The 21,873-nt window shown below is 39.2% G+C and overlaps 1 protein-coding gene across 1 annotated transcript in view; it reads right to left on the bottom strand.

The window, feature by feature from the left end:
- Positions 1-1,306: 1,306 nt before the first annotated feature.
- Positions 1,307-21,873, bottom strand: part of LOC145411221 (uncharacterized) — a 21,222-nt gene continuing 655 nt past the window's right edge. The window contains exons 2-7 of the mRNA XM_080281284.1: positions 20,915-20,944; positions 19,383-19,493; positions 17,293-17,385; positions 15,485-15,517; positions 15,002-15,106; positions 1,307-1,382 (exon numbers count right to left, since the gene is read on the bottom strand). Coding sequence (XP_080137410.1) covers positions 1,360-1,382; positions 15,002-15,106; positions 15,485-15,517; positions 17,293-17,385; positions 19,383-19,493; positions 20,915-20,944 — 395 coding nt within the window. The 3' untranslated portion in view covers positions 1,307-1,359. The remainder of the gene's footprint in view (positions 1,383-15,001; positions 15,107-15,484; positions 15,518-17,292; positions 17,386-19,382; positions 19,494-20,914; positions 20,945-21,873) is intronic.

Genomic DNA, 21,873 nt, shown 5'->3' with positions numbered 1-21,873 from the left:
GACTACATGGCTTGAATCATATACTCAGCGGGAGAATCTCATAATACGAAAAAGTCTATTTGTCTTGTCTTGAATAAAATCCCTCCAAAGTGCAGGAGCATAGCAAGTAATATTCAGATACAGACCACATTAATTATGTTACACTTAACGAATGAACATATTCTGTCATGGTTTACATTAATAGTTTAGATCAACCAAACTCCTAGAACACTAGATCGAGAATTTGAATATACGGAGTTAATTGGACAAAATAATCGAACATTCTTCAGATCAGATTATGCGGTAGATAAACACAGTAGAAATTTTATGTATAGTTTTTAAAACGATAACGCCATGAAGATGTTAACTGATTATCAGTGGAAATGCACTAACATCATATGAAGAAATTATACATCACCTATCCCTTGAAAGTTATACAGATATGGTAATTTAAAAAAAAAATATGAATAAGGCAAGTATAAACTGAAGTACTTATAAATCAAACCAAATTTTAGAGGACTTCAATTCTGATGGTATGAAAGAGTAATGGTTGATTTTTAAATAAAAACTAGGGAAAATCCAGATATCCCACGGAGGTGCTGTGTCAGGTGGTAATGGTGGTAGGCGTGGATCAGTGGGCCTGAGGCCAGATTCACTAATAAACTTTGTAACCACTCCCTCGTAACATAATGTTTGGCCAAATAGCCTACTCAAAAAAAAACCTAGTCAAACTTTTAATTTCTACTTCATACGGGATATTGAAAAAAAAACATCAGTATCAACAACTAAAATAGAGCTGATACATCATTATGAAATTTCTCATGTAGGTAGTAAGAGCCAAAACGATCACATCACTGTTGAATGAAATGAGTTTAGATTCTTCAGGCGAGCTATTTTGCGAGCAGCACCAAATTCTACGTTCAGACTTTAAGGGCCAACAACTTTACTATGTTATGGAAGAGGAACAAAAGAAATTAAAGGGCCAGGATTTTCATTCCCATTTCCTTCCTGCAGAACATATCTTGGGTGAAAACTGTCGTGCTTATAATACTGTTTTTGTGGTAATGGCGTTTGGTGTCCCTCCTACCAAACAAATATGAATCAAGCGAGAAGAGTGGTCGTAAAGTCTGGTATAATCTGACAACTATCCCTAATCCTATTAAACAAAGTTGATAGTCATGTGTAGTCAGATTGGAGGATTAACTCTTCTAGTAACCAAAGAGACTCATTTCTACCTCATACAAAGGGTCATCTAATTTCAAATAACAACTTATTATTCAAGGTGTGCGAGTGATCCAGTTTCGTCAGATGAACACAAAGCGGGTATAGTAAACCTGCGCCTTGGTCTATGGCAGGAGGAAGAGCCGTGGGTGCTGGAGTCTATGGAAGTACAACACCACCACCTGACAAAGACATGAGAATATTAGTGACATACACGGCCTCAGCGAATGGGCTGACTAGCTCTCTCTCTCTCTCTCTCTCTCTCTCTCTCTCTCTCTCTCTCTCTCTCTCTCTCTCTCTCTCTCTCACACACACACACACACACACACACACACACACACACACACACGTTGACAGGGGAAATGTAGTTAATGTGAACTGAAATGATAAGAAGGATTAAAGATAAAAGGGGAAACAGAGTAAAACGAGGAGACATGATGGAAACGAGTAGTACTGATAAAAAAAGACTAACTTACACACACACACACACACACACACACACACACACACACACACTTTGGGTTTCAATAAGGTTATATGACTGTTTCAGTATGGATAATTATACAATACATGGAAGCCAACCACACCCGGGCACCAGCTGGTGTAATGGTTAGCACATCAAACACGCAGCTGGAAAATCCGAGTTTGAGTCCCAAGCCGGTCAGAGTCTTGTACAAAGGTTGTTTGCTTTATATCCCTCTTCAACAAGCAGTTCATTTGGGGACCTGGATGTAAAGGGGATTGTTGCGTGTTGTATTCAGGGGGAATATTGTGAATTGGTTTGTGACTTGATATAACTATTTTACAGTGTGTTTTACTGATTCTCATGCAGTCGAAAGGCACTGATCTTAAGCCTTCTTCGCACCCAGGCAGCATTATGGACATAATCTGATATTGGAATGGGTCTCAGCAAACGGACTGACTAGATTCGCTTGGATTTTACCCAACCAAACTACAACTTACAATCCAATGACGTTTTCCTTACTTCATTTTTGCTGCCTCCAAACGAGTCTGTATAGCTAAGGAGACACTTTGTGAATGATGGTGTCAAATACTCGCCCCTTGACAACAAAAGGTCTGACATAAAATGAGTTCAGTCCCGTGGTGGTGACAGAATTAAATACATAGAATACATCACCTATTTCAAGGGATTTATTATAGTTGCAGTAGTAGCAGTAGTAGTAGTAAGAGGATGGGAGGAGGAGGAGGAGGAGGAGGAGTACTAGTAGTGTGAGGAGGAGTAGAGGAAGAAGAGGAGGAGGAGTACGAGGAGTAGTAGGATGAGTAGAGGAGGAGGAGGAGTACGAGGAGTAGTAGGAGGAGTAGAGGAGGAGGAGGAGTACGAGGAGTAGTAGGAGGAGTAGAGGAGGAGGAGGAGTACGAGGAGTAGTAGGAGGAGTAGAGGAGGAGAAGGTGTACTTGCACTAGTACTTGTAGTCGTAGTTGTAGTAGTAGGAGAAGAAAGAGGAGGAGGAGGAATGAGAGTAGCATCAGTGGTAGGGAAAAGATGGAGGAGAAGGAAGAGGGAGAGGAGTACTACTGAAGGAGTAGTTGTAGTAGTAAGAGTAGCAGTAGTAGTAGTAGTTGCAACTCCATGCAAATCTGACTCCTAACACGATGGACTGCAGGCCAAAGTTACTCTTCTTCTGCAGCCCACCATCCTTCTTTTGGGCTATAGGTAAGGAACTGAGGGTGGTTTATATAACAGGTCTACTCCACAGTCAGGTCATATCAGTGCCATCCACTTCGAGGCGCCCCTCCCCAGCAGCAAGCAAGGGTAAGAACGCAGATGGTTTTATTCCTGACTATACTTGCGTGTAAACCAGCAGGAGACTTGCCCCGGAGCTGTATGTGCCACTGGTGGGTTGCAGGGGTCCTATGGGGACAGGGGGTGGCGTTGCCTTGTGAAGGGATGGTGTCAGGGGCATGGGTAAAGGTAGAACTGAGTGGAGGGCCTCTGGTTTCCTCTGGTGCTTCAGTAATTTCAAATAAATAAATCACATTTGTATTTGAAAGTGTCTGTCGTGCTGTGTGTTCGTCTGCTATGAAAATTACGGGCGAACTATGTAGAGAGATTGAGTGAGGTTTAATACTGTGACTTTCTACTGATAAATCATTTTTGTGGTTTAAGGTTGCTAAAGGCGCCCCTGACGGCCAGATTTAGATCTACTCGAGTTAATAATCAGGTGTACAGAGTGTTGCCTGAGGGCTAATTATCAGAGTTGTAATTTCCTCCTACAAGCATATCATTAGTATTATTAAAGGTTGGGCTGGTGGGCTGAAGGGTAGCCGAGGTGAACGAATTGGGTTGGGTGGGTAATTGGGTGTTGTGCGGAATGGTGGGGCAGCGTGAGTAGGGGCACCTAATGGGAATGTAAGTTTTTGGGAAGTAGGATGTGTGTGTGTGGGGATGAGTATGAGTGAATGGGTTCAGAATGGGTGTGTAAGTGGGTGGAGAGGATGGGTGTGTGGGTGGCAGAGTGTGGGTGAATTGGAGTGTGGTTTGGCAGAGCAGGTTGGTGTATAGATGAGTGGGTGGGCAAGGCAGGAGGGTGGCTGAGTGGACAAGATAGGTGGGTGGATGAGTTGTCATGGTAGATGGGTGGGTCACTGAATCGGCAAGGTAGGAGAGTAGGTGGCTGGGTAGGGTGGGTGTGCAGTGTTGGTGGATGGGTGAGTGGGCAGTGTGGGTAGGTAAGTGTGTGGGCTTTCATGTTGAGTGGGTGGGTCATTGAATGAGTGGTTGGACAGGGTGGGTATGTTTTCAATGTGGGAGGGTGGGTGGGTGGCTGAGTGGAATAGGGTGTTCCGGTGGGTAGGTAGTGGATGAAAAGACCATTGGGGATCAAGTCCATGGGGTAAATACATCAATGGCAAGACTATGCACATAGAGAATGTACCCCTGGGGATATGGACCGAAGAAGGAACATTGGTCCAGTATGTAAAATGGGAACCTGGGTGCCGTCTTCAAATAGAAGGGTTGGTCTTTCAGTGCTGCAGGCAAGGGACAGTCTTTTTTTTTTTCTTTCGTTCTTTTACCTGATCACCGCCAGGTCCCACGTGAGTAAATAAATAAATGAAATTCTGGAATACGATGGTATCATTTTTTTTTTTTTTTTTTCATTTTTGCTGCTGTCTGACGATTTCAGAAGAGTAGTGATCGAATCTCTGACAATGGCTAGCAAACTCAGTCTCTGCATTGATCATACACTCGTATCACCACCTTCAAAGTACGTGCCTCCTGCATCCAAACTCTTGTTCCAAGCATCCTACCACCGATGGAGGCAATGTGCAATCCTTTTTTCCTTGATGTTCTTTGGGACACTTGTTATTATCGCAAATTACAGGATGACCCCAAAAGAATGCAATCCATAAAAGTATGTGTCATTTATACAGCTGATAAGTGACTTGCTTTATTTTTGCATTCATGTCAAACTGAGTTGATAACAAAACAATCCTGAAAGTTTGGGTTCTCCAGTTAGTGTTCCAATTAACCACCTCGACGTCACAGGCACTCCTGAATGCTAACTTGTCAATTATGCGAACACACTCCTCTCTTGGGATGGCTCTGATGTTGGCTGTGATTTCTGTGTTCAGGTCTCTGATTGTCTGGGGGTGGTTTCCGTAAACATGATCCTTCAGATTACCCCACAAATAGAAATCTGCTGGATTCAGGTCGGGTGAGTGTGGGGCCCACTCAGGGTCACACCTACTGACATGTCAGTCCTAGAATAGTTGCCGCAGCCACATCAACGTTTAGTTTGAAGTGTGTGGGGTGGCCCCATCCTGCTGGAACCAGTGCTCTCCACGAGTGATGTCCCTACGTCTTCCTAGTGTTATGGGTTGCATTCATTTTGGGTCACCCTGTAAATGTCCTCGGTCCTGTCAAAACACTGTCCGTTCATCACGACCTTCAGTATGTAGGACAACTAGAAAGTCACACAGTGCTAAGCCAGGTGAATAGGGGCAATGTGGAACTAATGGAATTCTTCACTTGATTAAAACCTACTGGTTAAGGTTACAAACCCTGACAGTTTGTGCATATTGTCATGGTGTAGCAAGCCTCTGTTGTTCATTTTCTCACGTAATTTACTTCTCACTGTCTCAATGAACTTTATCAAAGGAACATGTTCTTTCCATGATGAAGGTGTTCATGCAGCCCAGTGTATACCTGTCAAGAGCAACGATAACAGGCAGGTTCACTGTTAGAGGTCGCACGAATCATGGTTTTTCAGCAGTACAATACTGAGCTCGCCCTGTGAAATACCACTTCATTTCTCTTTCTAATCAACTATGAAAAAGTTCTTCCTGTTGAATACCACAGGAATTCTTGGGGAAGACTCTGGGGGGTTGAAACAAGGAACTAGAGTTTATGGTGCATTAGGTATAACAAAGTTCCTTTTACTTCTTTGATTTTCCCTTGAATGATTATTGCTTCCATGGCAGGGAGCCATCTGAATGTGCATTAAGCATTATGGAGGTTATTCTCTCAGGCATGGAAGCATACATTCCTTTCTCATATCCTTTGACTAATCCAAGAAAGCCTTGGTATAATCACACATGTTCTAATGCTGTCCGCAACAAGGAGAGGGCCTATAAAAGGTACAGGAGCCAACCCACCCCTGAATCACATCTTTTATACGTTTCTGCCCGGAATCGTGCTAAGTCTGTTCTTCGCTTTGCTAAAAAAAATTTCATCCGTACTAAATGCTCTCAACTCTGCAACTCGAATTCTTCCCACTCCTTCTGGCACCTTGCAAAAGACCTTTCTAACAACTTTACCTCATCATCTTTCCCTCCTCTTTTCTACTCTGATGGCTCTGTAGCTATTTCTTCTACTGATAAAGCAGATCTCTTCTCTCAGACTTTCTCCTCCAATTCCACCTTAGACGATTCCGGTGCTGTTCCTCCATCACTTCCCCCCTCTGACCTCCTCATGGCTGACATTAAAATTTCTTCAGCTGATGTATTTTCTGCCATCACAGGCCTCAATACTAACAAGGCATATGGGCCTGATGGAATCCCTCCTGTTGTTCTCAAAAACTGTGCTTCTGTGCTTACACCCTGCCTAGGCAAACTCTTTCGCCGTTGCCTATCAATTTGTACCTTCCCTTCTTGCTGGAAGTTTGCTCCCATTCAGCCAGTCCCAAAGAAGTGTGACCATTCCCAACCCTCTAACTATCGTCCAATTGCTTTAACATCCTGTATCTCAAAAGATTTCGTGTCAATTTTTATTAGAAAAACGTTAAAACATCTTTCCTATTACAACCTTTTTTCTGAATTCAATATGGGTTCCGTCAGGGACGCTCTACTGGTGATCTTCTCACCTACCTTTCAGACTCCTGGTTATCTTCCTTCTGCGACTTTGGCAAAACCTTTGCCATTGCACTTGACATCTCAATGGCTTTCGATCGAGTCAGACATAAATTCTTAATTTCCAAAGTGCCCTCTTACGGTTTCTATCCCTCTATCTGTTCCTTCATCTTTAGCTTCCTTTCTGGTCGTTCTATAGCCGTTGTTGTAGACGGCCATCGTTCTTCTCCTAGATCTATTAACAGTGGTGTTCCTCAGGGCTCTGTCCTATCACCAGCTCTTCTCCTTTTATTCATCAATGACCTTCTAAGCGGTACATCTAACCCTATCAACTCATACACTGATGACTCCTCCCTTCACCTTTCCATTCGGTTTCTGCAACGTCCATCTCAGCAGTTACTTCAGCAAACAAGGGATGAGGCTATGGCAAACTTAATGTCTGACTTGGATCATATCTCTGACTGGGGTAAAAATAATCTGATTGTTTTTAATGCATCAAAGACTCAGTTTTTACACCTATCAACCCAACAAAATCTTCCACAGGTATACCCACTAATGTTTAATAATATTCAGCTTAATCCTGCATCCTCCTTGAACATGCTTGGGCTTTCATTTACTCGGGACTTACCTTGGAAAGATCATATTACATCTCTCATAAAATCTGCTTCCAAGAGGTTAGGTGTGGTAAGCCGAATCCGTTCCTTCTCTACCCCTGCACAATTGTTGACTCTATACACGGGTTTTATCCTCTACTGTGTGGAGTACGACTCTCACGTGTGCGGGGGCTCCCCACATGCAGCTCATCTCAATAGGGTGGAGTCAAAGGCTTTTCGTCTCATTTACTCTCCTCCTCTTACTGACTCCCTTCAATCTCCATCTCTTTGCTGCACTGTTGCATCTTTATCTCTTTTCTATCGCTACTTTAATCGTCACTGCTCCTCTGAACTGTCTGCTTGCATTCCTCCACCTCTACGACGGGTGCGTAGCACCCGTCTAGCAGCAAACTCCCAACCCTCTGTCCAACTCTCTAATGCAAGCGTTAACCATTACTCCCAGTCCTTCATTTATGCAACAGGTCAATTCTGGAACTGTCTCCCTCTGTCTGTATTTCCTGCTTCCTATGATATCTAGTCTGTCAAACGCAGTGTGTCTGGACATCTCGAAATGATTGGATCTTGAATTTGGCTCTCCCTTGTATTTTGTTTTTCTCTTGGAAGGAACAATTTTGCGGGCTCGTGGCCTTTGGTTCATTCTTCCTCACATAAAAAAAAAAAACTAATCACAAATTAAGGGCAAGTAAGAAACCAAGTGTGCCATAGCATCATCGTGTAACTGTTGAAGTAGCCCATCTGCTGTGATTGGGATTGTGAAAAGTAAGTGGATAAACGTACTCGTGTGGTGGAATAATCAGTGTATGAGTGGACAGGCATAGGTATACAATTCAAAAACAGTACTTATGATCAGGTGCAAGCGATTTGGTGGGAGGTAGAAGTGTGGTAGGTCTCCATATTATAATTGCAAATCATACTAGATAGATAGATAAATAGATAGATAGAGAGACAGATAGAAGCAGGAAGTCAAATGATGAGAAGGTGTTGTGTTTGCGAGAAGCGAGCAGCGCTAAACGCTTACACGGAGGAAAGCTGACGACAGCGGCCAGTAAGGAGATGATTCAGTTAGCTGTCAGCAGTCCTCTCGTGAGAAAGTTCTGTTGCCACGAGGAAGATACGTGACACACACACCCTACTACACGAGATGTGAGGAAAGAGAGTTGAGAAGGAGACAAGCGACCCTAGAGAGAGGTCGAGACGGAGATTAGCTTTAGAACAGAGAGAGAGAGAGAGAGATAGCGAGACAGGGAGGTAGCTACCCAGGACTTATACTATTATACCTGTTTAATATTTCCAAGACAAATAAAAATAGTCCCATACTATTCTTTACCTCTCCCGTCACTACATGACATCTGGTGGGGAAACTACTACAAGATATAAAAGCCGCTCGACCACAAGTCTAAAATATACGCCTCTACAAGCAAATACAAAGTTCGCTGCTTTATGATACAAAGTCTTTATGACATTTGGTAGCAGCGAACGTATACGAACCTCGTCTACGAATCAACATTAAATTCCTACAAAATATCAAGATTGACAACAACCAACAATATCAGCTCTTGCCCCCTCCGTCTCCCAGATCATTACGCTGATGCAGAGGTCAAGAGATCACTCGACGCCTTGCAAGTAGCTTAACGACAAACCAGCAAATCTGCGGACATCGTCTCCGAATTAAAAGCAAATTTCTACAAAAGCAACCGATACTACAAGATTAGCTTCAGTTCTACATTGAATCCTACAAAATACAGCCTACAGTGCAAATAGTCTACAAGTCTACGACGAATAAGCGAACTACAGCCATCTACAATCAACTACAATTAACAACTCTACGTCGTCTGTATAATCTTCTACACGCACCTACAAGTAGCGGCAGTCTTCATCCTACAACGAATAAATCACTAGAGAAAAGGACAGAGAAAACTTCTACATAGAATAAAGGGAACAAACAAACGAAGAGTGAGACACGATTTACAACTCATCTTACTCACTCGTCTTCACTCAAGTTACTCATCGCTACTCATTCACTCACCACAGCTACCAGTGTGGGAAGTTGAGGTCATCATGCGTGCTTGCTGAACAGACGCCACGTCAGTCAACACACCACCTGCACCACCACTCACACCATTTCCCACCACGGTAAAAATTAGTAAGTTACATAGTTACTTCATTTATACAATACACAGTGATAGACAATAAGCTTCTGCACAAACATATAAAACGTGCTGTATAGTTACAGTTTAAATACACATACTTACTTCAGTTATCTCCATAACTCAAACACTAAATAATCACCAACAATAAATATTCTACACTGTATATATTCATTCATTTATTACAACATTTATTTACTACCAACGAGTGTTATCATTCATACCTACATAAAATACGTGTTTCATACATACAACTATACATTATTATATCTACAAGCGATAAGGAAAATATACCATCACAGTTACTCAGTGAGCAATTAAAAGAACTGTATTAAACATTTATTAATTAAAGCTACCTAGTGGAAACATACAAATTAAGTTACAAGGTAAACTAGAAAAAAAAAAAAAAAAAAAAAAAAAATGGCCAACACAAATGCCGTTAGCAAGACTGAACATCTTCAACACAATCGTGAAGACAATGATTTCCACACAGTGCTGACACACATATTACTCACGAGAGGTACAGGTGAACAAGTCAGTGTGTATAGTTAATACTGTATATATGTATATATATTTTTTTTTATATAAAATAACAAAATATGGGACTATATAATATCATTTTATAGTATCTGTGCAATATAAACTAAACTTTGAAAAAGTATCCCAAGAAAATTAGCCAGTAATTATGTAACCATGAACAACATGGAAACAAGCGTACACAAGCAAAGAGAAACAAACTATGGAAATTCAATACATACAAAAAAAAAAGAAAGAAAGAAAGAAAAGTAAAACAGAAAAAAAGAGAAATAGTGTAAGATCACATAACAAACAAATGAAAATAAGTGTAAGTGTTACTACATAAGTCAAAATACCACATAAACTACAAACAAAAAAGCAAATTGTTGTCTCCACATACAAGTGGCACGACACATCATCACTATCATCGACTGCAGCATATGTTAGGACTGCAGTTATTACAATTGTTACTCCATATTATAATTATGTAAAGACAAACGATTGCATTATGTTACACTTTGCCAATTATGTAACAGTTGCATTAACAAGATGTAACTTTTATGTAACTTTAACTACAATTATGTACCTACAAACGATATGTAACAATTATGTAACGACAAACGATTGCATTATGTTACACTTTGCCAATTATGTAACAGTTGCATTAACAAGATGTAACTTTTATGTAACTTTAACTACAATTATGTACCTACAAACGATATGTAACAATTATGTAACGACAAACGATTGCATTATGTTACACTTTGCCAATTATGTAACAGTTGCATTAACAAGATGTAACTTTTATGTAACTTTAACAACAATTATGTACCTACAAACGATATGTAACAATTATGTAACGACAAAACAGTTGCATTAACAAGATGTAACTTTTATGTAACTATAATTATAAGGCCAACACAATTATGCATTAACACAATATTTGGTAACAATTCATAAAATGTTACAATTATGTAGTACCACAATGTTAGTACAATATTATAAGTCATACAATTATAGCACAATTCTATATTACCAGTATCATCATACAAGTTAGGTGAAATATTAGACATTACTAAAGTGATAACTCAAATATGTAATGTATAACCTAGCAGTATTACCATTGCACAATTATATGCGTACGTCTGTTGTACATGCACGTCTTACAAGTGTTATACAACAACCATTGCATTTATTCAAATATGTATACAACTTGTTTAAATGTAATATTACTGAATAATCACTATTTACTATGAATAATATATGTATACAATATTCATACAATTATGTTACTTTACAATATTATGTATTTCACTTAATTAGCTTATAAGTTCATTATAATGTGTATGTAGTATGTATTAATATATTATAACTATTAAATGTCGATGGTACGCCATTTTTGCGCGGCAGAGCAATGTGGTAGGTCTCCATATTATAATTGCAAATCATACTAGATAGATAGATAAATAGATAGATAGAGAGACAGATAGAAGCAGGAAGTCAAATGATGAGAAGGTGTTGTGTTTGCGAGAAGCGAGCAGCGCTAAACGCTTACACGGAGGAAAGCTGACGACAGCGGCCAGTAAGGAGATGATTCAGTTAGCTGTCAGCAGTCCTCTCGTGAGAAAGTTCTGTTGCCACGAGGAAGATACGTGACACACACACCCTACTACACGAGATGTGAGGAAAGAGAGTTGAGAAGGAGACAAGCGACCCTAGAGAGAGGTCGAGACGGAGATTAGCTTTAGAACAGAGAGAGAGAGAGAGATAGCGAGACAGGGAGGTAGCTACCCAGGACTTATACTATTATACCTGTTTAATATTTCCAAGACAAATAAAAATAGTCCCATACTATTCTTTACCTCTCCCGTCACTACATGACATCTGGTGGGGAAACTACTACAAGATATAAAAGCCGCTCGACCACAAGTCTAAAATATACTTCTCTACAAGTAACTACAAAGTCTTTATGACAGAAGCATGAGGAACAATACAATAGAAAACTTTAGAAAAAGAACTATGGCCATCAAGAAGAGTAGCTATGGAGAGACTAGCTGGACAAGCTACAGATAATGACACCTATAGGAAGATGGAAACCGTAAAAGGGCAAAGTGGAAACTGAAGATTTGTGCCAAACTCGGAAAATGCGTTTATTAGGACAAGTGCAACAGCAAAAGTTTCACCAAAGTTTCCAAAGGATGTTGACAAAGAAACTGAAATGAATGTGAGGAGACTGCAAGTGAAGCACACCTGACGAAATTCCATACCAACCATCTGGAAGATTATATCCTCCTATTGATAATATGCAAAGTCTTTGGAAATGGAAAAGATTATTGCAAAAAGGCAATATTATTTTAGGCAGCTGGGAACAGTCACCCTTTTTTTAGATGGGCTGGATAATAGCAAGCTTCTTGCTGGAAGGGAAGGTGCAAGTTGATGCACACACGTGAAAGAATGTACTTAAACAGGGTGTCAGCATGGAAACATAGTCATTACAAACAGCAGGATGGGCTCCATCAAGACTGCACTCTTTTACATCCGCCAACGAAGTTGGAGGAGGTTATGTTTTCACCTATATTTGTCTGTTTGTCAACGAGATATCTCCAAAAGTTCTCAGTGAATTTCAATGAAATTTTGTGAAAAAATGGGTCATGGACCAAGAAAGAATTGATTACATTTTGGGGCGGATCCAGATCCGTATCCGTATCCTATGTATCTCACTTGCAAAAGTTCTGGATGAATTTCACTGTAATTTTGTGGCAGGGTGGACCATGGGCCAAGAAGGAATTGATTAAATTTTGGGGTGGATCCGGATCCTATGTATTCCACACAATATCTCCACGGATCCGGATCCTTTTTAATGGCAATGACATTGGTGGATGTATGCGCTGAGTGCCTTCTAGTTAACTATTGAAGCCAGAGATGTCAAACATACGTATTCCAAAGGAACTCTAATTACAGGCATGAGAATGTATAGGGAGGAAGAGATGAATGAACAGTCCTAAAAAAGTTGAGTGAAGAGAGAACAGAGACATGGACAAAAAGTTCATGTTTCTTTACGATAAGGAGGAGCAAAGAGACATCGAAGTGGAAAAAAGGATGGCAAGAGGAAGAAGCTAAGTTAGAGTGTGGTGGAGGCAAAGATTTTTTGTCTCATGAACTTTCCTTCTCTTACTGGCTCCCATTCAACCACTGTCTCCTCGACGCACTTCATATCTTTATCCTTTTCCCATCGGTACTTCAATGGTCACTGCTTCCCCATACTATCTGCTTGCATCCCTCCACAACTACTGGGGGCGTGAAGCACTTGTCTGGCAGCAAATTCTCATTCCTTTTCTGTCCAACTTTCTTATGCAAGAAATTATCATTACTCCCAGTCCTTCATGTCTGCAACAGGTCGACTTGGGAACTGTCTTTCTCTGCCGGTATTTCCTACTGCCTATGACCTGCAGTCTTATAAACAGAATATGTCCAGGCACCTCGAAATGAACGGATCTTGAATTTGACTCCGTTATTTATTTTTTTCCTGGAGGGGACAATTTGGCGTGCTTCTACTCGTTGGTTCCCTCTTTCTTGCATTAAAACATAGTAGGATACCATAAGGGGCTAGAGGAGTTAGACTGACATACGTTTAGAGCAGATGTAATTGTTTCCGGCAAGCCAAAGAACAGATTTAAGACGATTCTAGGCCACAGTATGCAGAGAACATATTTCATGGGTAATTTGGATTGGGAATATCATCTCCCATCTCGTTGTTGTGGACCGCATTATAACAAATGCGAATATTTCATGGTACTTTTGCGTTAGCCATAGGGTAATAATATGTAATGCATACTTCCATGTTTGAAAGAATATCCTCTGTAATACATACTGTATACAGCATGCTCGGACGGCTTTCAGCAAGATTAGGAATTATCATCCTAAGAAAACTCGGAGAAGTACTGTCTGTGGGTCTCCTAATCAGCAATGTTGATGCGCCGAAGCACTACAGACACCGATTCTTGGAAATATCCACAGGCTTTACCGGAGTAATAGGACAGGCTGTATAAGACTGTGATCAAAGGAGCCCAAAGGAGACAAAAGATTGGCAGATTTGCAGAGGGCTTAGTTGTAAGAAGATCAGATATGTTATGGCTCTCTTTCAGATTTTCTAAGGATGGAGGGAGAGTGCTGTAATCGTTGGTCTAGGTCATTTAAGACAGAAGACAATGTAGCGGTTTTTGTGAAAGAAGAACCAAAGGTGGAGGTGAACACTGAAACCGCCTAGAATGGCGATTCCTGGGAAAGGAGAGATGAATGTCTTCCACTTTAGAAGACAGACAGTTAAAGAATATTGTATAACTAATCACTTTAGGAATAAATAAAAAGCGCAGATATATACAGTCAAAGATGGAAAGAACATCCTCATCATGAATTTGGGCAACGCTGAAGATTCAAGTTCGAGAACACGAGAGTAAATGAGGCTGCATTCCTGCTTCCCAGTCCTTGTCTTTTACTCACAGAATACTTATGTCTATTATAACTTACCCAGTAAGAAACAGCCTAGAAAAGACCAACAGGTCTGCTGTTGTTTGCTTTCCTTTGTACTTCTTTGTTATGCACATATATGCAACAACCATTTTGGCCTTAGAAACTCGTATAACGAGAGAGGATACAGAGATTGGTTTCCTGTCTTTATACTCAGTCAGCTGAACCTCGCAGAGGAGGAGAGACAGTGCTTACAGAGAGAAAATTCGAAGAAAGTCCACTAATGTTATAGAACTGAATCTAAAGATAGTTAAACAATAGTTCAGGACATATCATATGATCATCACCAAGAAGCTACTGGTGAGAATATTAATGATCACCCTTCCAACTCCCCTCTCTCCCAGCCGCGGACTCAGAGGCTGGGTGATGCACTGTCGTTTTGAGAAAATATAAATGCATCGTTTATTATGCAATGTGCTTGTAGAGGAAAATTCTGCCAGAAAAACTGACAAAAATATCAGCACTGGGAGATGGTCAGGGATCAAGTCCTGACGACTGCGTGTCATCAGCTTTCCATCCATTTCGTGAGTTTTGTCCTGTGAGACTGGTGCCACAGTCTCCTCCATAATCACAATCGCATTAAATGTCGGGTTTGAGTAGTCTCGCTCTGGTCCACAACGCTCCCGATACATAGATAGATAGACAGGTAAATATACAGATAAAAAAAAGATATAGATGCCATACCCATTTCGAGGTCCCTCGCGCTCCTGCCACAGATAGTGTTAAGCACGGTGATGAGAAGTTGCTGGTCGCTCATGGCTGTGATGTTCGTCCCGTTCAGGATTCCACCTGTCGTGTAAGCACAGTGATATAGTTTACCACATTAACTTGGCGGAGATCTTCGATGTTTTGCTACTTAATTCGTGTAGTTCAGTCACAGACTAAGCGAACTCTAAAGCTCTACATCCATTCTACAGCATTTCATCGTGACAAGCTCTTTATTCTAATCTTTTGTTATAACTCAGCAATCAAGATACAGTGTTTGCAATTTTTGGCAGATTTAAGGAGCTTTATGTTATATGCCATAACACCACAAAAATGGTGTTTCAGCTATTGATAATGACATCTCGGTAATTATCTCTCTTTCGTTAAAATCTTAGTTTAAGTGTGCACGTTTGACCATACGAGCTTTGAATATCCTGTACATAATGACATATGATAACTTACTTGCCCACACCAGGAAACTGTTGCCTCTGTTACCTGCGAAAAACAGTGACAGTGATTATTTCATCTGCTAACAAGGATTTCTCTAAGTTCATTCCCAAAATGAGTATAAATGTCTGAGTTTGATCTCCGGCGGTTGGCAAAAATATATTTCCATTACAAAAAAGCTTATAATGGTTAGAGCTGGCTAGAAGAATTTTGTGTAGAGGGGTATACGTATGACAAGGATTTGTTATCCCTGTTTTTACCCGATGACGTGAGTCGTCAGAATGACTCAAGTTGATGGGCAAAGTGAATTATCTTAGCGTGAATGTTTCATGGAATCAGGATTCCAGAGCTTAAATGGTGAGTGAATGAGAGTGAATTGGCCATACTGTTAAAAGTTTTCCCTCAAACAGATTTTTATCATCTACTCTATACGCTGCCTTATCCCATCCTTTGGTCGGAAAAGAAGTCGAGATGATGACGACAACAACGACGATGATGATGATGGGAAAATAAAAGAATTTGGTGGCACTTGATACATTACGTTAGGAGAGAGATCTGCCCATGTACAGATGCCCCAGTTAGGAGCACAGAAAATGCAAAGGAATTCACTTATTATCATATGTATATAAAAGTTTCAAGCTACAAACTATATCCCACTGAAGCAACAGATAGAACACACACACACACACACACACACACACACACACACACACACACACACACACACAAATAAAATGGATAAATAATTTTCTCCAGCAAAGACCGGTCTCATGTTTTCTCGTCCTTTATTTAATAACTTTAGTTAAGACATAGAGTAATCAAACTATGCAAGACATGAAATAGTCCAGTCAAAACCTCCGTTATGGTTCGGTGATCTGAATCCTCTCAGGCTTTTATGACTCATTTTCAGCTGAATAGAATTATTTTCAGGAACTGGAATACGTTAACTGGGTAGGTCCCATCATGAGAGGGTTACTGGTGACAGTAATGACACTTTCAGCGTTCCAGGACTCATTCAGCTGAACAAAAATGTTTGTCATTAGCTTCAATAAAATACTGCAGTTGTTCCCACAGTGAGAGTTAAAAAATCTTCACACAAAATTGGAGACATATGACTTTACCAGCATCAGTGTGTAGTCTACGGGTAAAACAGGATACATTATACTAATTACAGTGAAACAGCAGCATAAGGTGTCTTGACTGTAAGTACAGTACATCAGTGTGTAGTCTACTTATAAAAAGGGATATAATTTACTAAAGACAATGATCATAGACTATTCGTTGATTTGCCAGTTCACTGAAAGTGTCATTTTAAACTGACAAACGCTTCGATGGCAGAAACTGGAAAAAAAAAAAACAGTAAGGAACACAATAGAAGTATTTCTGAGTGACTCTTGCCCAACTTCGGCGTGACACTTTCCACAGTGGCAGGGTCCAGAGAAACATTAGGGTACTACAAGCAGAACTGAAATGTCCCATCATCGGACTGTAAGTGATTGACATTTTTTTTAAACACACCGTTTTTTTGCATGAAGCTCAGTACAAAATATCAGACACTTAATTTCAGCCTGCCAGCCAGCCACGCAGACAAAGTCATATATATAAATATTAATATAAATATAAATTTATTTATTTATATATATATATATATATATATATATATATATATATATATATATATATATATATATATATATATATATATATATATATATATATATATATAAAGAGAGAGAGAGAGAGGGAGAGACAGACAGACAGACAGACAGAGAAAGAGAGAGAGAGAGAGAGAGAATACTGTGGGCAAGGTAACCTGAACTCACAGAATGCATTCCTGGCATCAAGGGCTGAAGGACGAGGCCTGAACCACAAGAAGCGATCGGTGGCCTGTGGTTGAGTGGCTTCCTCTGCCTCTGCTGTGTGGAGGGCAAGGATTAGGATATGGGTTAACGTTCCTGTTGTTTGGTCAGTTGCAGACAATGGAGACTGAGACAATAACGAGGGTCTTTCAGCTAACTTAGGCCAAATTTTCTTTCTGTCGTTGCTTATTCAGGTAGTTCACTTCCAGAAAATAATGACAATGCTAAGGCTTTGCCTCCTTTTCATACCACTTCTTGATAACTAGCACCAAATTTTAGTGTTGATTTGTTGTTATACCTCAGTACTGAACATAGAAAAATGGCAGTTTTAGCCTAAGTTACAATAAAAGGAGTTTAGGACAGTGTATGTGAGAGGTGGTGGCGGGGAGGAGAAGCGGTAGATCGAGGGTGGCAGGAAGGGATGGAGTGGAAAGGCATATGAGAAAAGGAGGTGAATGTTGGAGAGAGGGCAGCGTGATGAGAGGAGAGAGAGAGAGAGAGAGAGAGAGAGAGAGATGAATACGATCATTTGTGTCCACCTTCTACGGAATGAAGGTAACTGACGATAGACTGATAGATAGAATGTAAGTGGGGAAAAAAGCTTCGTAACGGCTATTCCTGGGCGATTTATTCTCTGTTGTGTGGAGATGAAGGAGCATCTGGATTATAAGTGATATAGAAAGGAAAGCTTCATAACATTTCTTCCTCAGCGATTTATTCTCTGTTGTGTGTAGGTGAGGAAGACCCTTTGGAATTCTAGTTCAAACAATAAGCAGCACAGGTAGCTTTGTAACACCTCTTCCATGGCGACTTGTTCTATACTGTGTGGAGGTGACCTACAATGACTCGGAGCATGACTCTTGTAAGTGGCATAGGAAGCTTCATAACAGATCATCCTTGACAATTTTTTTTTTAGTTATTCCATTAGACGTATACCAAACTTGCAATCATGTCCAGTGACCATTGTTTACACCCAAATAGCTGCTTCAACAAGTATCCGTGCAGGAGTTGGTCGATGTTCTCTGAAATGACGAGTGATATCTCAGGAGGGTTGGTATACACGTGGTTCCATCTACCTCCATTCAGTCCCCATCACAGGCGGTGTGTTGCTATATGGGAATTAGTAAATAGTTATATGTTATTATCGTTTGACAGTATAGGAAGACACCTGTTACCGTTTCTAATATATAGATTACACTCTAATGTAGCACACATTGGCACTGGATGCAGTGCATACCTTGAGTAGCTTTGGCACTACATGCATGTAATAATCGAATCATGATGCCGAATTCCGTTTTCATGGACTTGGTGTGAATGCGTGTTGTGTGCTATTTATTGAAAAAAACAACAAAAAGTACGGATTGGCGAAAGTGATGATCAAGTACCATGAACACTTTCACGATGTACTGATGTTGACTTTCATATATATATATAATTATATATATATATATATATATATATATATATATATATATATATATTTACTTTTTTAATTTTTTTGCATTAAAAGCACATGATATTTTTTCATACGCAAAGAAATGAATAAAACATGGAAATCTCAGTCCAATCTAACAGCATAATACTATGATAAAACCTTCCTTCTGTAGAATATAATTGCCTGGCAGCACTAAGAACAATACTGGCAAGATTTTGCGCACAAAGGAGTGCACTTACCATGGCAGATAATAACACGAACGATTGAACTACATTGGATTTTTTCATATTTTTAATGTTTTGCAATACAGATTTTTGTTTTTATGGAAGGTACGGTAAACATTAAACGATAGATTGTATACCATAATGCAAAGGATGTAAAGGTACCGAAGAATGTATAGATAATGCAAAGCGTGTAAAGGTACCAAAGAATGTATAGCATAATGCACAGTTTGTAAAAGTACCAAAGAATGTATAGCATAATGCAAAGGTTGTAAAAGTACCAAAGAATGTATAGCATAATGCATAGGTTGTAAAAGTACCAAAGAATGTATAGCATAATGCAAAGGTTGTAAAAGTACCAAAGAATGTATAGCATAATGCAAAGGTTGTAAAAGTACCTGGTTGTTGTGTCCTAGTGGCTGGACAGACGGCTCTCAGGAGTGTGGTGATCAGCTGGCTAGTGGTCACGTTGGTCAGGTTACCACCGATGCTTACCACCAGACTGGACGCTGAGACGGACCCACGTTGACCATGGTATAGTTTATATTAGTTTGGTTAGGTCCACAGTGGCTGAATATTATGCTTGTTAAAAACCTGTGTTAGGATGGCTGTTTCCAGAGTGGCTATATATTATTAAAGCTGTTAAATTTATCATGGGTTGTCTGTGCCCACCGGTTATAAATTATGGCTGTTAAAACTTATGTTGGGTTGCCTGTGTCCAGTTTAGTATATCATGGCTGTTAAAACTTAGGTTGTCTATGTCCAGTGTTTATTTATTAGGGCTGTTCAAACTTATGCAAGGTAGTCTGTGTCCAGTGGTTGTATATTATGGCTGTTAAAACTTATGCTATTATGGCTGTGTAGAGAGTGGTTATATGTTGCTATAGCTGTTAAAACTTAGGTTGACTGCGTCCAGTGGTTATATATTATAACTCTTAAAGCTTATGTTAGGTTGACTTGTGTACTGAGTGGATAGTTAGTGAGACTTTGAAAAATTATACTAGGTTAGGCTTTCTAGTGTCCAGAGTAGTTATACTATTATTCATGTTAAAGCATAATTCAAGTTAGTTATGTCCAGAGTGGGTATTTGTCATACTTGTTACTGCTTATTTTACGCTTGGTATGTCCTGGTTGGTTACATATCGTGCCTGATTTTCTTTTTTTTAGGTTGGTTAGTTCCAGAGAAATTATATTAGGGCTATTAAAGCATATTTTAAGTTGCTTATGTTCAGAGAGGTTCTGTATTATGACTAATAAAATGCATCCTAGCTAGGTTATCTTCCAAGTGATTTTATATTATTTCTGTTAACACTCAGGTTGATTATGTCCAGGTTATTATATAAAAAAAAGTGGTAGGTGCTGTATTATATTACGGAAAAATCTGACCAGAAAGGAAACATAAGCTAATGGAACTATGATCATGTTGATGGAGAGTGCTTTTTGCATTAACAACTGGCCTATCAAATCACTTACTGAAGCAGACTTCACTTCAGGGAAACATACAATTTCCGATAAAATGAATCTGCCAATCTACCTGTCTATCTGTCTATGTATGCATGTATGTATGTATGTATCTCTCTATAATTATATCTAATTATTTATCTATCTATATCTATCTATCTATCTATAATTTTCTTAACTGTAATTCCTGTGAAATGTGACCTACACTTAATCAAAGCAATCCACCAGAATACGTTCCAAGATTTTATCGCATATGTCTGCGAATCATTGCTTAGATTATGGAAAAAATAATAATTTAATTTTTGGTAAAAACTAAATTACTGCCTCTTCACTGTTGCCACACGTGTAAAACAACGTCTGGTTTTAGGCTAAAGATAATAATAACTATTTGTGTGCAAGGCAGAAGAGACATTAAATTCGTAAATAATTAAAAAAACTAAACAAGTAGAAGGAAACCAGAAACTGTTACCACTGTTGAGGAAGCTGGTGAGAGGTGAACCTGTAGGAGAAAACAAAATATTTATTAATATATACGTCATCGTCATCAGGATATATTTTGTCCTTGGTCCTTGCTACCTTCACACCATTTTCTTGATATGAGGAATTTTTTTTCGAAATGAACGGGTTATTTATCTATCTATGTGTCTATATAGTACATCTTTCTCTCTCTCTCTCTCTCTCTCTCTATACACTATATATATATATATATAAATATATATATATATATATATATATATATATATATATATATATATATATATATATATATATCTTTCTCTCTCTCTCTCTCTCTCCTTCTCTCTGTAATATATATATATATATATATATATATATATATATAGAGAGAGAGAGAGAGAGAGAGAGAGAGAGAGAGAGAGAGAGAGAGAAATATATATATATATATATATATATATATATATATATATATATATATACACACACACTTGGTTCACAGACTACACGCACATCCAAAGCCACTCCAACACTACAATTACACTTACAAGCACTTCTCACCCTACATACAATCTCTACCAGACAGCCTAAGCCACTTGTTAGAGATACATTGGCTGTATCGTCCCGACTTCGGTCGGGATAGGCCGGTCCTGCAGTGGATACTCAAACGGCTGATTATGATGATGATGATGATGATACATATATATATATATATATATATATATATATATAGATAGATAGATAGATAGATAGATAGATAGATAGATCTATATCTATCTATATATCTATATATATATATATTTTATATATATATATATATATATATATATATATCATTATCATATAGATAGATAGATAGATAGATATAGAGAGATACAGTAGATAGATAGATATGTTGGTGTAGCCAGGTAGAATATTTCCTTGGAGGCATACTAGGTTAAAAGTTATGGCACATACTCCTTTATCGATTTTCTT

This window comes from Coenobita brevimanus, chromosome 88 (genome assembly GCF_032717465.1).
Source record: "Coenobita brevimanus isolate Jiangsu-jjx chromosome 88, ASM3271746v2, whole genome shotgun sequence".
Taxonomy (NCBI): Eukaryota; Metazoa; Arthropoda; class Malacostraca; order Decapoda; family Coenobitidae; genus Coenobita; species Coenobita brevimanus.
This window is presented reverse-complemented; position numbering and strand designations above follow the sequence as displayed.